Consider the following 16264-nt stretch of genomic DNA (forward strand, 5'->3'; position numbering starts at 1 on the left):
TGCAACCTTCATGCAAGCAAAATAGATGAACGTTCAGAAGAAAGAAATTGCTCCACCGTGTCTGATATCGGCAGTACATGTGACTCAGAATCAGATATAGAGAGGGATATGGAGGCCCCATTACATTAAATACTGAGATTCTATCTAGAGCATATGCTGTGACATAAGTACAGTAAAACCAGTTAGGGTAACACTATTATTATCTTACCTCTTGTGACGTAAACACTGTCAGTCTGGGCAGGGCATGCAGACCCTTCTGTTTGCAGTGTGGAAAATGTTTAAAGCGAGCCACATTCAGGGCATACATGTTAGAGATGGAGCCTCCTGCAAATAGAAGGGTTTAGGAGTCCACTGAAATCAAGGATCTTATATATATGTCATTAAAAGATGGCGCAACAATAGAGGTACAGTGCTAATATCATCGTGTGTCCAAAATACCTGGGCAAAATATCCCATCTCCTGTTTTCCAGCCTATGAAGCTTCTCATCGTTCTAAGTATTTCATCTTCCATCAGAACAAAGACAGGAGCAACCTCATAAGTGTATCTGTAGGATGTATACATGACTGTATAGAATAAATACTAACAAGATCCATTTATAGCCCTCAAAAAAATATTACATTGTGTCTGGGGTGGAACATGCACGCCCGGGTCCATAACAAAATTTGGTACTCTTTACTTAGAAGGGCGCCCACGATTTTGATCGTGGGCATCGTTAGTAAAAAATCTCGGGCATCTCGGGCATTGAATGCACTAAAAAATCGGGTGCGATCAACCGACGAGATGCCCGAGATTTCCCATAGGGAACAATGTTAAATGACTCAATTGACCCAATTTTCCTGTTCAATGCCTCAATTGACCCGATTTTTCCATAGGAAACAATGTTAAATGGGCCACAGAGGCCAAATAGGCACCCTGAAGTGTATAATGGCCACCCGAATTGTTAACGCCACCCCACGATCAACGTCAACCCGATGCGTGGCGAGCGCAGCGAGCCCGCGAGGGGCGGCGGTACGCGCCTACGACCTTTTCATACCCCCACGCTTCGGGCTCGGTGGCTCGCTGCGCTCGCCACACTTTCTATTCTCAACTCCACGCCGACGTGGATAGTGGTGGTATGAAAAGGTCGTAGGACGCGTACCGCCGCCCCTCGCGGGCTCGCTGCGCTCGCCACGCTTCGGGTTGACGTTGATCGTGGGGTGGCGTTAACAATTCGGGTGGCCATTATTCACTTCAGGGTGCCTATTTGGCCTCTGTGGCCCATTTAACATTGTTTCCTATGGAAAAATTGGGTCAATTGAGGCATTGAACAGGAAAATCGGGTCAATTGAGTCATTTAACATTGTTCCCTATGGGAAATCTCGGGCATCTCGTCTGTCGCATCGCACCTGATTTTTTAGTGCATTCAATGCCCGAGATGGCCGAGATGGGCGCCCTTCTAAGTAAAGAGTACCCAAAATTTGAAGAGGGCTCAGAGATGCTCCTACCTTCCAGGGGTGTGGTATTGGGTTCCGACAGTCGTGATCCCGACAGTCATTAGCCTGATGTCGTGGTCTCGACTGGCCGGACTCAGACAGCGTGGCGAGCACAACAAAGCCCCCTGTGGGCTCGCAACGCTCGCCATGCTGCGGGCATGGTGGCTCGCTACGCTCGCCACCTATTCTATTCTCCCTCTATGGGAACCCGTTTGTCAGTGTTTTAACAGTCGGGATCCCGAATGTCTGGACCCAGTCCGGCACCCCCTTACCAGTGGCCTCCGCTTGGATTTTCTGGATATGATACCCATTAAAGCTGAATAATCAGTAAGGATTAATCAAGAATGAGAAAGCTACTCTATGTTTGCTGATAGCATTGGTATGATTACATAACAGCAAAGGTCAAACTCTAAGACCGGACACCCAACAACTAAAATGTAGTGTGGGAGATGTCCCTAAAAAACAGAAGATATCCAAAGGTGGACAGTTCACTTGACATACAGTACATGGCTATCTTTGAAATACGGTCATTGGGTCTACAGCAATTTGGTCGACAATCATTAGGTTGACACCGTTAGTTTGACATGGGGATAGGTCGACATGGGTCAAGGTCGATAGGTCATTACTTCGACACAAGCATTAGGTCGATAGTATGTGCCGACATGTGCTGACAGGCGGTATTTCATGCCCTACCATCCACTAGGGCGTGGTGGGAGAATAAAATAGTGCCCTAAGCGAAGCGAGCGATGCGAAAATGCAGTACACTGGAAACTGTGTTGAGATTCGGGTAAAAAAAACAGTGAAAAATCCCATGTCGACAGTTGACCTAATGCTTGTGTCGACCTAATGCTTGTGTCGACCTAATGACCTGTCAACCTAAACCCATGTCGACCTAGACCCATGTTGACCTTGCTCCATGTCGACCTAGAACCATGTCAACCTAACAGTGTCGACCTAATGACTGTCGACCAACTTGCTGTAGACCAAATGATCCCAATCCCTTTCTCCACACCAGAAGGCAACAGAAAAACAGTAATTTGCCAATCATCTAATGTGGTACCTGAGTAAAAAAAGAATTAAGTTTGCTTCCATGTCCGTCCCCCCCCACCCCCCCCCCCCCCCCCCCCCAAAAAAAAATAGCTATAAGTTTAAAGTACAGTGGATAAAAAATGTTGCTCTAGTCAAGTCTTGAGCACAAGCAATAATCTGACTTCTTTTCCTTCAAGTCTGCATTATTCTTCACTTTATTGACAATAGAAGATTTAGGGGGAGATTCTCTAAACTAAAAATACGCTGGACAGCACTGAGCTGTGCTGCCCAGACCTGTGACCTCCTCCTCCCTGCACTGATCCTCTTCCGGGTGCAGGGAGGAGGAGAGCCAGCCCCCTCGCTGCAGCAGCCGGGTAAGGGAGGGGAAGGGGGAGGCACCGGGTCCCAATGGAACCAGCTGACTTACCGCAAAAGACAGCTCTTAACGCAAGAGCTGTCCTTCGCCATAATTATCGCATATGTTAGAGCATATGTGATAATTATGTATGCAATGTGCGGCGGTAAGGGGGCGCGGATATTAGAACATCCCCCCCCCCCTTAGTGATACAAGTTTAGCAGTACAATCAATAAATTGTGAGGCACAAAGGAAATTTGAAGGAACTTACTGGCTGGTGTTTAAGGTTTCACTTATGATCCTACCGGTCAGAGCATAGCGATCTAACCCTGAAAACAGTTGATTGAAGAAGCGTGGGTGTCCTAAAGATGTGGACAGATATGTTATCATTACCAATGCATAATGCAATCTCATTACAGAAACATAGACCATGAGTACAGGAAGGACCTGTTTTGACGCTCAGCCTGATGATGTCTCTGCAGTATCCCAGCAGTACGTCCTGGGATTCCCCATGACTCCGAAGATTTAAATCCAGAACTCTCTGCAGCTGATCTGGTTCCATCCATTCACAGACCTAGAATGCATGCAATGCTAGAGTATGGGTAGACGGACAAAACAGAAACATAACAAGTTTGGCGGCTGACTGAATATGTGAGTCTGAAAAAGTAACAAAACAGCTAATAACTAAACAAGATTTTTGTTAGTACATTAAAATTATTGATAGGTAACATTATTGCCTTTTTAAAACAATTAATTTGTCAATGTTGTTGCCCATACAATGCTGTATGGCCCTTATTCTGATTGACTCGGATGGCTCAGAATGTGGACGGACGTCCGATGGTTGGTGTTTGCGCATGTGCAGAGGCGTATCTGCGCATGTGCGAACGCCTCACACGTCCGAACACGGCATGAGTTCTGTGCAGAAAATGATCCTATGGAACCATCCGAGCAGGGGGTGGAGAGAATTAAGAAGAGGATTCTTCACCATTAGAGCAGTAGGTACTTGTGTATTATCAGGGCACCCGGCTATGCTACATTTTCAACGTAGGCTAAGCTACAATGTCAGCGTAGCCGGCGCCGTGATAATACAGGAGACAACACTGGGAGCAGGATGGTGTGGTTTATACTTACCCTCCTCCGGACGGCAATCCCCGATGACTCCCCAGCGGCAGCGACGGATACTCTGCGGAGGCAGCGATGGTCACTCCCCGGCAGCAGCGTTCAGTCCCCCTCCTCCGGCAATCGCAGCGGACGCTGTACGTAATTCAGCGTAGTGCGGCTGGCGGCGCATCACATGGTTTCCCTGCTCCCCCAGCGGCACTACGTTAATTGCGTACAGCGTCCGTGGCGAGTGCCGAAGCAGGGGGACGGAATGCGACTGCCGGGGAGTCATCGTGGATCCCAGCGTGAGTCAGCGGGGATCGACGCGTCACGCGGTGCCCGGGCCGGAGGAGGGTAAGTATAGACCAGCCATTTTACCCCCACTATCCACGTCATACACCCACTATCCACATCATTCCCACAGTATCCACATCAGCGTGGAGCTAATTTAAGTGTGGCGAGCGTAGCAAGCCACAGAGCCAGAAGCGTGGCAAGCGGATGCATATCCGCCACCCCTCGCCACGCTTCGGGCTTGGTGGGATGCTGCGCTCGCCACACTTTATAAAATCAACTCCCGCGCCGACGTGGATACTGGGGATATGCCGTGGATAGTGGGGATATTAAGCATTGTGTAGTTTTAGGGCTCCAGACCCACTTACGTAGTTTACGTAGTCAGCATAGTGCTGTATTGGTATTCTGAATACACCACTACGTAAACTACGTAATGGGTGCCCTGATAATACACAAGTACCGAGCAGTAAAATTCTGGAACTCATTGCCGGTGAGGGTGATTACAGCAACTACTGTTAATGAATTTAAATCAAAACTGGATGCACTTTTGGTCACTAGGGGAATACTATAGATATTACTTATTCAAGTCAGTAGTTACAAGTTAGATAGTTTGAACTCGATGGACTAAGGTCTTTTTTAAGCCTTAATTACTATGTTACTTTGGGCCTTATTCTAGTTGACTCTTTCTGACAAAATCCTTCTTAGATGGACAAAACCATGTGCACTGCAGGGGGGGGGGGGCAGATGTAAATGTGCAGAGAGAATATTAGATTTGGGTGAGTTATTTTGTTTCTGTGCAGGGTAAATACTGGCTGCTTTATTTTTACACTGCAATATAGATCTCACTTTGAAGCAAAACCCCACCCAAATCTAATTCTCTCTGCACAAGTAACATCTGCCCCCCTGAAGTGCACATGGTTTTGTCCATCTAAGAAGGATTTTGTCAGAAAGAGTCAACTAGAATAAGGCCCCATGTTACTACTTGGCCCTGATTAAATTCCAATCAACTGGATGTTTATTATAAATAATAGAAAATGCAGTTGATACAAGTCCACACACAGAATTGTATCAACTGCATTTTCTATTATTTATAATAAACATCCAGTTGATTGGAATTTAATCAGGGCCAAGTAGTAACATGGGGCCTTATTCTAGTTGATTTTAGTTAATTTTAATCATGATAACTGATCATTTGGACTGTCAGGACTCTTAGTAATTCAGTTCTTGTCTAAAGGTGTCTAAAATCCTTTACCAGGTCCCACATGAACCAAAAACAACACTTTCTACAGTATAAAAGCAGAATGAAGGTCCAATTTATTCTACATTCATTTGGGCAGTCTTCTGCTGCAGGCACTGTTTTTTTTATGTCACCTGACACTGCCAATGCCTAAAGCTGGCCATACATCAAGACGACCTGCATATGACCTGATCATATGAAGGTCATGGAGCGGTCGAACAAGCTATTGTACAGTATGTTCTTAAAAAGCACATACAATCTGCTCATGGCTGCAATGAGAGCAGATGGATGAGACGTGCATGACCCGCGGGACCGCGCATTGGAATGACATTACGCACTATGTGCACAGGATGTTGAGAATGTGCGTTCGGGTCCAATGTTGTTCTGGTGTATCCTCTACACAGTGAGCAACAATGCAGCCTCTACACCAGTGGTTCTCAACCCTGGTCCTCAAGTTCCCCCAACAGTACATGTTTTCCAGGTCACCCAGCAGGTGCACAGAATATTCAGGCACATATGAAAAGACCCACAGGTGGAGCTAATTATGTCACTTGTAATTCTGTGCGGAGACCTTGAAATCGTGCACTGTTGGGGGTACTTGAGGACTAGGGTTGGGAACCACTGCTCTGTTAAAAAGCAATGTACACTGTTTTCCCTTTGAGTAGATCTCTATCAGAGAATGACCTGCTGCTATCAGAACCTTAAGGCCACCAACTGATCCACTAGTTTGATATGGCTACTTTTCATCCAATTCCGAATGAGGGATTGCATGAAAAGTGGCCATATCATGTGCATTTTCCTCCGACTCCAACACAAGTTCCTGTGTTCCTCAGATTGCAGTTGCCAGATCGTCATGGCTGCCATGAATATTTATCAGATTTCGCAGCCACTACTGAGATTGCATACGGTCCAGCCCACTGGGAACTGTCGGGGGGAGGGGGTTGGCCGGGTAACTCGACCTAGTGGAGGTGCTTGAGATTTTTCTTATGTCTGAGAGTGAGAGAGCCACACATTGTCAGTTTATTGCTGTGATCCAGCATCTCTAAACCTGTGCTCCTGACTGTATTTTATTATTATCGGTGCTGTGACCTTTGGCTTTGTACTGTATGACACTATTGTTTGTCACTATTTGCTATGAATAACTATCCTCATGGCATTGAAACCTTTTAGATCTGAAATAAACTTCTGGCTTTTAACCCCTTTAGCTCTGTATGACAACACTGCTGGCTCTTGTCCCCAAGTGATCCTATGGATGCTTCTATGGACTGAGTTCCATTGTCTTATATGGAGAAAACATCTTGCTAACAGAAGACAGATCACTTGGACAATTTGTGGCCAACCCCATACATGGCAATCCAATCTCCACGTAGATCTAGCCATCCCTCATTTAAGCTAAATGAATAGATCGACTCCTGTTTCAGGATGTTTACTATTGTAATATGTTATTCAACAGTTTTTAATACTAAAACTAAAACTGACATCATATCAGTGATCCGACTGTAGAATGAACTGTGTGTCTTATAACAGAATGAACTGCCCACCTTGTGATTTCTGTCTGTGGCATTCAGCACTGCCTCCTCCATTACTATCTTTATCGCCTCTTGTAAGAATTCGTCTCCAGTGTCATTATTTGGCACACAGAAACCTTCTCCAGACATCACAGTCCGTACAGGGAAACCTGGATGTTACGGTCTTTTGCTCAACCACTTGAGGGCAGCTGAATGTAATTGTATCCTGGTAATGGTGACATACATAGAACGTCAGTCACCTGCGCAAAATGAAGGCAAATTATGTATTAGCTGTACCAATATCTCTGAGAATAACAGTATCACACTCTCACACATCTGTTAGCATGGATGTAATCATAGACTTTCTGCATACATCATATGCGCAGAAGTGAATTTTTGGGGTATGGGTAAAAACCGGACCAGGACAAGACCCCCGGACCGCCGGACCGGACACCAAAATCTGCAGTCCGGAGCTTGTAGCGTCCAGTCCGGGGGGGTGTCCTGTCCGGGGGTTTCCTGTCTGAGGGGGGCTGCCTGTGGAGGATGGGGAGAATAAAGCCTCCCTGTATGGTCCGGACATGTAGCAAAAACCGGACGGTCCGGACCACACGGGGAGGCTGCAATCTCTACTTCCCCATGTCCACGATAGCTATCACAGGGACACCCCCTGGACGGGACACCCCCCAGACCGGACACTAATAGCCCCGGACTGCAGATTTTGATGTCTGGTCCGGGGTTTAGTCCGGGTCCGGTTTTTACATAGTCCCGAATTTTTGCATCTGTCCGAACTTGTCTGAATCTGTCTATCTATGAAATACAATGTTTGCGGGAGTTAATTGACACTGTGATCCCACTTATGAAAGAAGTGTTGCTATAACTCTGTACAATTGTGAGTTGTGCATATGGGGAAGGGACGCCTTCTTCTGTCGTATCTCTTGCGCCTAGGATGGGGTTGGTGAAAGTACTTATTTTCAAATTCCAACTGAACAAACAAAGACAAAGTTGAGAGGTTCCATCTTCAGTAAATACCTGTCACAAGCACATTTCTTATATTGTATTGCCCTGTAGTGGTTAAAAATCTACATGGATATCTGGATACCAATGTATTATCTGTAGTAAATTAAGAAAAGAACAAAACATTTTTTACCAGTTGGATGCTACAGTATATTATAAACTGACAAGGAAAATAACAAACACTTAAGTTCATAGTCAAAGTCAACAGTAAAGGGAACAAACCAAAGCTTCTGAGCTAAAAATCTCGAGCACATGGCGGTTAAAATGATTCATACAACACACATTTAGCCTGCTAAATACCATTAATGATGACAACGGTGCAGTTTTAGTAACTGATTGGGCCAGTACTATATACATCCTGATTTTTGTGGGATAGTCCTGTTTTTTGGGACTGTCCTGCCCCCCACCCGTGGGCAGCAGTGTGGGGGCAGTTGGGTGACCCCCCTGTCACTAACTGTACTGCTGTGATTAGACACTTTGCGCGTAGCATCTAATCATGGAGACAGGGGGACTGGAGGCATTGGCAGCAGCTCACAGAGCACTGGCCATGCCCCTACAGTGACGAAATATGGGGGGTGAATTTCGGCATTTCCATGAGGCCATACCGATTTTCTGGGCACGCATGGCAGTCCGGATATCCTGATTTTTAAAGTTGGGGGGGGGGGGGGGGGGGGGTTATACTGGTCAAGATCATGGAGCATGTGTATGTGTAGCTAGTCAGTGCCCATACCTCCCAACTGTCCCAATAACAGCAGGACAGTCCCGCTAATTGGACACTATCCCACTGTCCCACCCATGTGTCACAATCTCCTGCTGGGGTGGGGGGCAGTTGGGAGAGTCTGTGATCACTGCCGATCTGAATAGATGCCATCCGCATCCGTGCTGTTTTGGTGGTAAAGTGTGAAGTGAAGCAAAAAAAAGGAAAGGGGGGGGCACAGGCGAGAGATAAAAGTGGGAAACAATAAGGGTTGGAGGATTGAAAGGAAATGAGAGGCTTGAGCTGTAAGAGGAAAGCTTGAAGTGAAAGAATCATTGAGGGCAATTCAGACCCGCTGGTTGCAGGCCGAATTTGCTCCCCTGTCCGATGTTCTGGGTTTGCACATGTGAAAACCCCTGGAGCTAATGCCTTCAGTGAGTTTCACACTCGCTGGGTTGTTCGATCTATAGTGGGTGGGAAGGGGGTGGGCATGGGGCCACCCATACAAATGCTGGGGGTAACACTGCGAACGCAGGCGTGGCTATGCCTGCTTGTGGTGGGAAGCTGATGTCACATGACATAACAGAACAGGGTAGTTAGTCCTGTATATTCAGTAAATTGAGAACAGAAGAAAAGTAAGCAGCGCTGTACGGTAGTAGTAAAAATTTAAAAAGATTTCTAAATAAAAATTGGATGTTCTGTAACAATATCATATGGAATGACTGAGCAAAATAAAATCAATGTCACCCACAATAAAGAGGTATTCACAGAATCCTGGAGAGTCCGTTTCTAGGTATACCCCAGTATAGTGTCAGGTAAGGATGGATGGGTAGTTACCGTCCCTGTACAGGTGTGCAAGAAAACGAGGTTCACTCAAAGGTCTATGTGGTCAGCCCAAGATAGATAGTAGCAGTGCCAGAGTAAGCCTTCGGGGGGCCCAGGGCACTTTAGACAGGGGGGCCCCCTTGCACTGGTGATTTCTGACCGCAAACTGCATGGGAGATATTACACTGTCAAAACACAGAGTAAAGGAAGTATAAACTTGGTCAATGGGTAACTGCAAGGGGGAGATTACATACATACCACATGAAAAGACCGTGTTTGTCCCTCTTCACCTTACTCTGTAGGACTGTAGGAGACCTCACAGTCCCAGTGCTGCATCTGATTAAAAACCCTCCAATGACTAGGCTGCTGCTGCTGTCCTCCATGGGCCTGAGAAGCATGTAATGAGCTTCACCAATCAGAGCTCAGCACAAACCTCTCAGCCTCTGCCCTCTTGTGCAAAGTGTCACGGGACTTAGTCAACTCCCAGTAATGCACTGCACACTTGTGCAGTCAGTGTGCCTTGGCACCCGAGGCTCAGCACCATTAATCATTGTCACATTGGCAGATAGGCGAAGCTGCAGCACTATCCCACTCCCATGCACAAAACCTTTAGCTAAGAAAAAAAAAAAGACTTCCAGTTCTGGCTTGATGGAGTAGGGAGCTCCTTACCACAGCTCCGTCTCCCGCCTCACATCCAGGCACCGTTACACGGCTCCTAGAGCCTCTCTTACCCAGGCAGACCCCCCCCCTCGCCTCCCTCCATGCCCGCTGCATAGATGGAGCGCTACCTCATGTCTCCCAGTGCTAGAGCCCATTTCGTCCCTGATGAAGAGGGACGTTGTCTGAAGTGTGGAATGTTATCAGCTTCCTTGTTTCATTGCTTCTGGGAATGTTATACAATCAGAAGGTCTTGGAATAAGCTATTTGTGTTTATAAACCCCCAGCTTCATATCAATATTACACCACACCCTAAAGCTTGCCTGTGTATTAATTTTCCACTGCTTACTGTCATGTTTATGATATAAAAAAAACTGATACTGAAGCACTGGACAGCCAAAACCAGCCCGAGGTTGGGGGATTTACATAGAATGGCTCTTCAGCACATGTATTATGACCGTAAATATCTATCTGACCTGCCACGCGCTGGTGACTCTTGTTTTCATAGAAAATGGGGGAGGTACATACTCACTCTTGACTTAGATACTCAATCCAAGATCTATATGTATACTGAGCACTGATATTGGGCTCTTGTCAGGGAGACCTCGGACCCGAGTAACTATACTGGTCAGTGATGATGATGTGCTAAAATCCAACCTCCAACTAGGCACTCTCCCACCTTCCACTTCTGGTCTAAGGTATAATCCTTTGGGGGCGCAGCCCTATTTCTTCAAGGCACCCTACTAAGACCCGGGTCGGGCCAAGGCAATGGAGCGAGACCTCGAGAGACCTACTGACATGTGCTATATTACTTCTCCCCCTTCCTACTCTTTCCGCCCCCCACTTTTTCTTTCTTGTGTTATAATGTAATATGGTATACGTAATGTGATAGTGTTGAAGGAGCAGAGTGGGACCGTACTTCTGTTTTACCATGTCATACTACCCCACGGTTCCAGTTTTTAATGTGATCCGTCCGGGTCGAATATCAGGAATATGTGCTTAAGGTTAAGCCCCATGTTTCAAAGTTGTTATACATGTTGACACCCGCGATCCGATGACTGGGTCTGCTAAACAGAATTGTGATACTTGGACCCTGTTTTATTATTGCTATTGTGTAACGGTACCCTCATTGTATTGTTTATTTTTGATTGTACGCTAATTGAAAATAATAAAAATGTTTATTCAAATAAAAAATACATGCCAACCACAGGGGGCTCCTAGCTAGAGGGGGGGCCCAGGGGCCCTTTTGCCCCTGCTTTAATCCAGCCCTGGATAATATAGTCACTGACAATCCGCTGGAGATGGTGTATGAGTGGTATCGCACTGGTCCTTATACTCCAAGCAATGAGTAGTGGCTTGCAGAGCGGTGCTGAGCAATGCTCATTTGGCCCTGAATTGGAAAGGGGCACCAAAGGACTTCTAGTGGGGTTGGTCCGGACTGCAATCCAGGTGTTCCCAGAATAAGGTAGGTAAAGCAGCAATTATTTTTCGCTACACCTGGTTGCTTTATCGCGGGTAAAACATTTTGATAGAGCTACCAGGTGCACACATCAGTGATTGCGGCGGCACGCTATTTTACAGATTTCGGCAGAGACACCCCAAGAAAAGGGAAAAACGCATATAGACCTTTTCCATTGTCAACCATTTCCAAGTCGACCTTTGCTTGTGTCAACATTTTGTCCATGTCGACCTAAACGATGTGGACCTTTTTCATGTGTTGAACTATTGCCTGTCATCCAATAGTGGACCAACTATGGACCGTTGACGTTATTACTGGTGATCTAATTATCTACACCCCAGTAATGTTTTTCAGTAACACAGAAATGAAGGGAGTAGAAGAAAACTTGTGACACCCATACACTACAACACGATTTCAGGCAATTCTGACCTTTCAGGCCGATATATCGTTTGTAAAGTTTCAAATTGTTTGTGTTTTCCATCAGATCCTATGCGCGGCCCTGCGGGTGTCGGATAGGGGCTCCTACCTTGTACGTGCTGCACTAATTATTCATCGGAATCGCATGGAAAAAGGAGTGAATTTTGTGCATGCAATATTGTTTGACTGGCATTTCCATTCCTTCTAGCCCCCTAATCAGGGCCGGTGCAAGGCACTGGAACGACCCAGGCGAGGTGTGATGGGGGAGCCCCGGTGCCCACCGGCTACAGGGGGGATCCACGCCGTCTGAGGGGTACCTGCGGGGCCCACTGCAACTTACAGAGCCCCGTCGGGTGCCGCCGTCCGGCCAGGAGAGAGGGAGCCGCCCGCTGTACCGCCCAGCCGGAGTGAAGTGCTGCCGTACATCATCATCCACCAGGCGGCGGCGCGGAAATTGCTTCTGATTTTGAAAACACTGGCCGCGCGCTGATTGGCAGAATCTCAGCCAATCAGCGTGCGGCCAGTGTTTTTAAACCCAGAAGCGATTCCCGCGCCGCCGCCTGGCGGATTTTGATGGACGCCAGCGGGCAGCACGTCACTCGGGCTGGGCGGTACAGCGGGCGGCTTCCTCTCTCCTGGCCAGACAGCGGCACCCGACGGGGCTCTGTAAGTTGCAGTGGGGGTGCTGCAGGTGCGCCTCAGACCACACGGACCCCCCTGCTGCATATAGCCCCCACGCCGGATAGCACTGCAGGGACCCCTCAGATAGCACGGACCCCCCTTCTGCATATAGGGGGGGGGGAGTTCACCTCTGCTCACCTTCGCTCACTCCAATGGGGGACGACGACCTGGGGGACCTGGCTGCTCCGAACTGCCGCCCTCCAGTGGCCGGCACCCCAGGCAAATGCCTAAAGCTGCCTAGTGATGGCGCCGGCCCTGCCCCTAATCCATCCCATCAGATATACGGTACAATTGTATACCATAAGATATATCTCATGCAATTTATCTTGGTTTGATCAATCGCATGAGCTATATATTATGCAAAAATTACGATTGTGTATGGATGATATTGTGCATGCTCAAGGCCTAACAGCGACAAAATCCAAAGTTTATTTTGATTGCAAGGCTTTTGTAAGTTGATTGACAGGAAACCGCCATTTGTGGGTGTAACCTGGCAATTTTTTGGGACTGGCAGGAAAAACCCCATGCATTCCCAAGCGGTTTTAGGGAGGATCTGGGTTCAAGCAGCCTGTTTCTATTGCGTAGACAGAGAAGGTTATGGGTTATGCAGAGACTGTACTGAGTGCAAAAATCATTCCATGGTGAGTGAGTTGCGTATGAATTTGCAGCTAACCGCTGATTGGCGATATTTTCGCAATCCATTCGCAGACTCGCACTGGGCGGGTTTTCACTTTTGCGGGGCGGCGACTATCTGATTGCAGGATTTTGCTAAATTGCCCAGCAGCAATCAGTTCTGAATCAGGCCCCAAGTTGCAATACAAGTAGCCCATAAATACTGGTTTTGTTTGTATACAGCAAGTTAGATTTGGTTTTGAACTCACCAATAACAAATCCAAATCTCTGCTCATTTTAATTCTGCCCTTACCTGCAGTGTAACATGTTTTTCCTCAGGTGCACCAGAGCTGGCCCTTACCAATTTGATGAATTAAGCAAGATTTTGGATGGTGCCCCCTAGCAGCACTGCAAGTTCCACCTCTGAGCCAATACCCCTCTCCCAGCACAGCACCCATTACCCACAAGCACAGGTAACAGCAGCACCCATCACCCTCACACATAGCAATACTTATCTACAGAGCCATAACTAATCATTTTGGTGCCCAATATTTTAAGTAGGGACAGAAAGGGGTGTGGTCTTGCTGGGAGGGGGTGTAGCAACACAATAGTATCAAATTGAATTACGTCAAACAGTAGTGCATCCTTATTCACATTATATAACATGGTAGTGTCCCTTATTCATGATATGCCACACAGTAGTATCTCTTTACTTTATAAATGTTATGTCTATCCCAGTCCCACCACTGCCCACTGTCAGACTAGGCCCGCCCTAGGCTTGAAATGCATTCCCTAGGCATTTGCCTAGTTTGCCTATGCATACAGCAGGCTCTAAGGTGCACAGTTACTTTCTCTTTCTTATTTTATTCCCAACTCAGAATTTGGCCCAAAATGTGATAATAAAACAAACAAAGCATAAAGAGGAAAAGGTTTACCTGTTTGGAGCAGGGCCGACAAGACCTGCAAACTCGAGAAACTGAGCAGACCTACTGTAGATGCAGGAGCAAAGTACAACAGCATTAAATAACTTAATTGGTTAGCAGAGTCCAGGTGTTCCAAATATGTGATATGTCTGTAAATGTTCACCAAGGCTAGAAATATGCATGCATGCATTCATTCCATAACACAGGGGTGGGCAACTATTTCGGCTCGGGGGCCGCTTTACACTTCGAGTAAATATTTGAGGGCCGCATGTGTGTGTGTATATATATATATATATAGTCTTTTGGGTTGTTTGGCACTCACAGACCGCGGTGCCCTTAAAGTATTAGATGCAGTAGATCATATCCCCTGACCTGTGGCCAGGATCCGGGGAAGAAAACGGCACTCGCGGATTTTGTAATTCAATTTTTATATAGTTCAAAGTGACATCATGTACAGCATTACCGACGTTTCAAGGCTGGTCAGCCTTTTCCTCAGGATGCGCTGTAAAGTGCAAATAGTGCCTGTGCAGTGAAATAAACAGAGCAGTCTGCTCTCTTACCTTATGTAGCTTGTCTGTGTAACCTGTGTAGCTTCCCCGGCATGCACGGGATCCAGCTTCCGGGACCCACGGTTCAGCCCACTGTGACGTCCGGCTGTTGTCATGGTGACCCTGGATGCCTAATGCTCGGTCAGCCGGGTCTGCCGTGGATGTGCTCTAAACATAAGACCAACAAGACAAATTGTTGTATACGTGATACAAACAAATAGCATAATAATAAAGTGCAAAGTGCAACTGCTACATGAGGTGCTTGGGTGCTAGTATTTAAAATTTTAAAAACGGGGCTCAGTATCTTTATTTTGAATATCTAAAAAATTAGCAACTTGCATTATGTGTACTTCAAAGCGCTCCTAGTCTCATCTCATATTATTGTTACACATTTAGATTCTAATCAATTATATACCGCTTTTATGTATGTGTACCAATGTCAACACTCTGTGTCGACACCCCTGATATTTGGTTATGTCTAGTGTTGAATCACAGTGTTATACTCATCACACTCATTTCCTTTGAATAGAAAAAAGAAAAAAGGAAAAAGTTATATATTCTCTTGGACAGTTTAAACAAAAGCATTCCAGGCAATCATTTCGTTTAACCCTGTTGGTGCCATGGTATTCAGCCGAAATATCCACTGCGACTCTCGTTGTGTCAGGAGTTTCTGTCTATTTCCTCCGCGGCTCAATGGTGGAATATGGTCTATGATTTTACATTTCAGGTTGGCTAAGGTATGTCCACTGTTTTTAAAATGCCGGGCTACTGGTTGATTTATATCCTTTCCTTGGAGGCTTGCTGTAATTGCCGATCCATGTAATCCCATCTGAACCCTTAAATTTACTATGGTTTGGCCGACATAGTATTTGCCACATGGACACATTATAATATAGATTATGAATGGAGTTCTACAGTTCACAACGTGGTTAATTCTATATATCTGGCCGGTTAGTGGATGTTTGAAGGTGGGACCTGCTTCTACATGGTTGCAGGTCGTACAGGAAGGGCACTTGTAGCACCCGGTTTTTTTTTGCTGGATGTTAAATAAGGTGGGTGCTGGCGGTTTTGTTATATTAGTTCTTACCAGCATATCCCGCAAATTTCGACCCCTTCTGTAGCTGGGCATTATATCCTTGTCCCTGAAGCAGGGTAGCTGTCTATCGCAGCGTACCAATGGCCATACCGCTTTGAGAGCTCTAGGCAGTACCTTTGTGGCTGGTGTATATGTTGTTACTACTGGAATTTTGTTGAATGTTGTAGTTGTTTTATTTTCTTTTCCTCTTAGTAGCTGGTTCCGAGGGATTTGTAACACTTGTGCCTTTTGTTTTATCAAATTAGCTTTAGCATACCGCCGAGTAGCAAATTTGTCCACCATGATGTCCAATTCCTGTGATAGGATGGTATTATCGCTGTTTATTCTGGCCACCCTCATCA

At 46.4% G+C, this 16264-nt stretch overlaps 1 protein-coding gene across 9 annotated transcripts in view; it reads right to left on the reverse strand.

Moving 5' to 3' along the window:
- The window catches only part of CSAD (cysteine sulfinic acid decarboxylase), a 43839-nt gene extending 28939 nt beyond the window's left edge, over positions 1-14900 (reverse strand). For 2 of the 9 annotated variants that reach the window (XM_083169615.1, XM_083169610.1), the window contains exons 1-8: positions 14840-14881; positions 14292-14345; positions 8024-8104; positions 7028-7254; positions 3305-3431; positions 3129-3219; positions 439-545; positions 209-324 (exon numbers count right to left, since the gene is read on the reverse strand). In XM_083169615.1, the coding sequence (XP_083025741.1) occupies positions 209-324; positions 439-545; positions 3129-3219; positions 3305-3431; positions 7028-7144 (558 nt within the window). In that variant the 5' untranslated portion in view covers positions 7145-7254; positions 8024-8104; positions 14292-14345; positions 14840-14881. Of the gene's footprint in view, positions 1-208; positions 328-438; positions 546-3128; positions 3220-3304; positions 3432-7027; positions 7485-8023; positions 8105-14291; positions 14346-14839 lie in introns of those variants that run through there. The other 7 variants (XM_083169611.1, XM_083169616.1, XM_083169614.1 and 4 more) reach the window with 7 other exon arrangements.
- Positions 14901-16264: the final 1364 nt, after the last annotated feature.

The sequence above is a fragment of the Crinia signifera genome, chromosome 2, assembly GCF_055691185.1.
Source record: "Crinia signifera chromosome 2, ASM5569118v1, whole genome shotgun sequence".
NCBI classification, from domain to species: domain Eukaryota; kingdom Metazoa; phylum Chordata; class Amphibia; order Anura; family Myobatrachidae; genus Crinia; species Crinia signifera.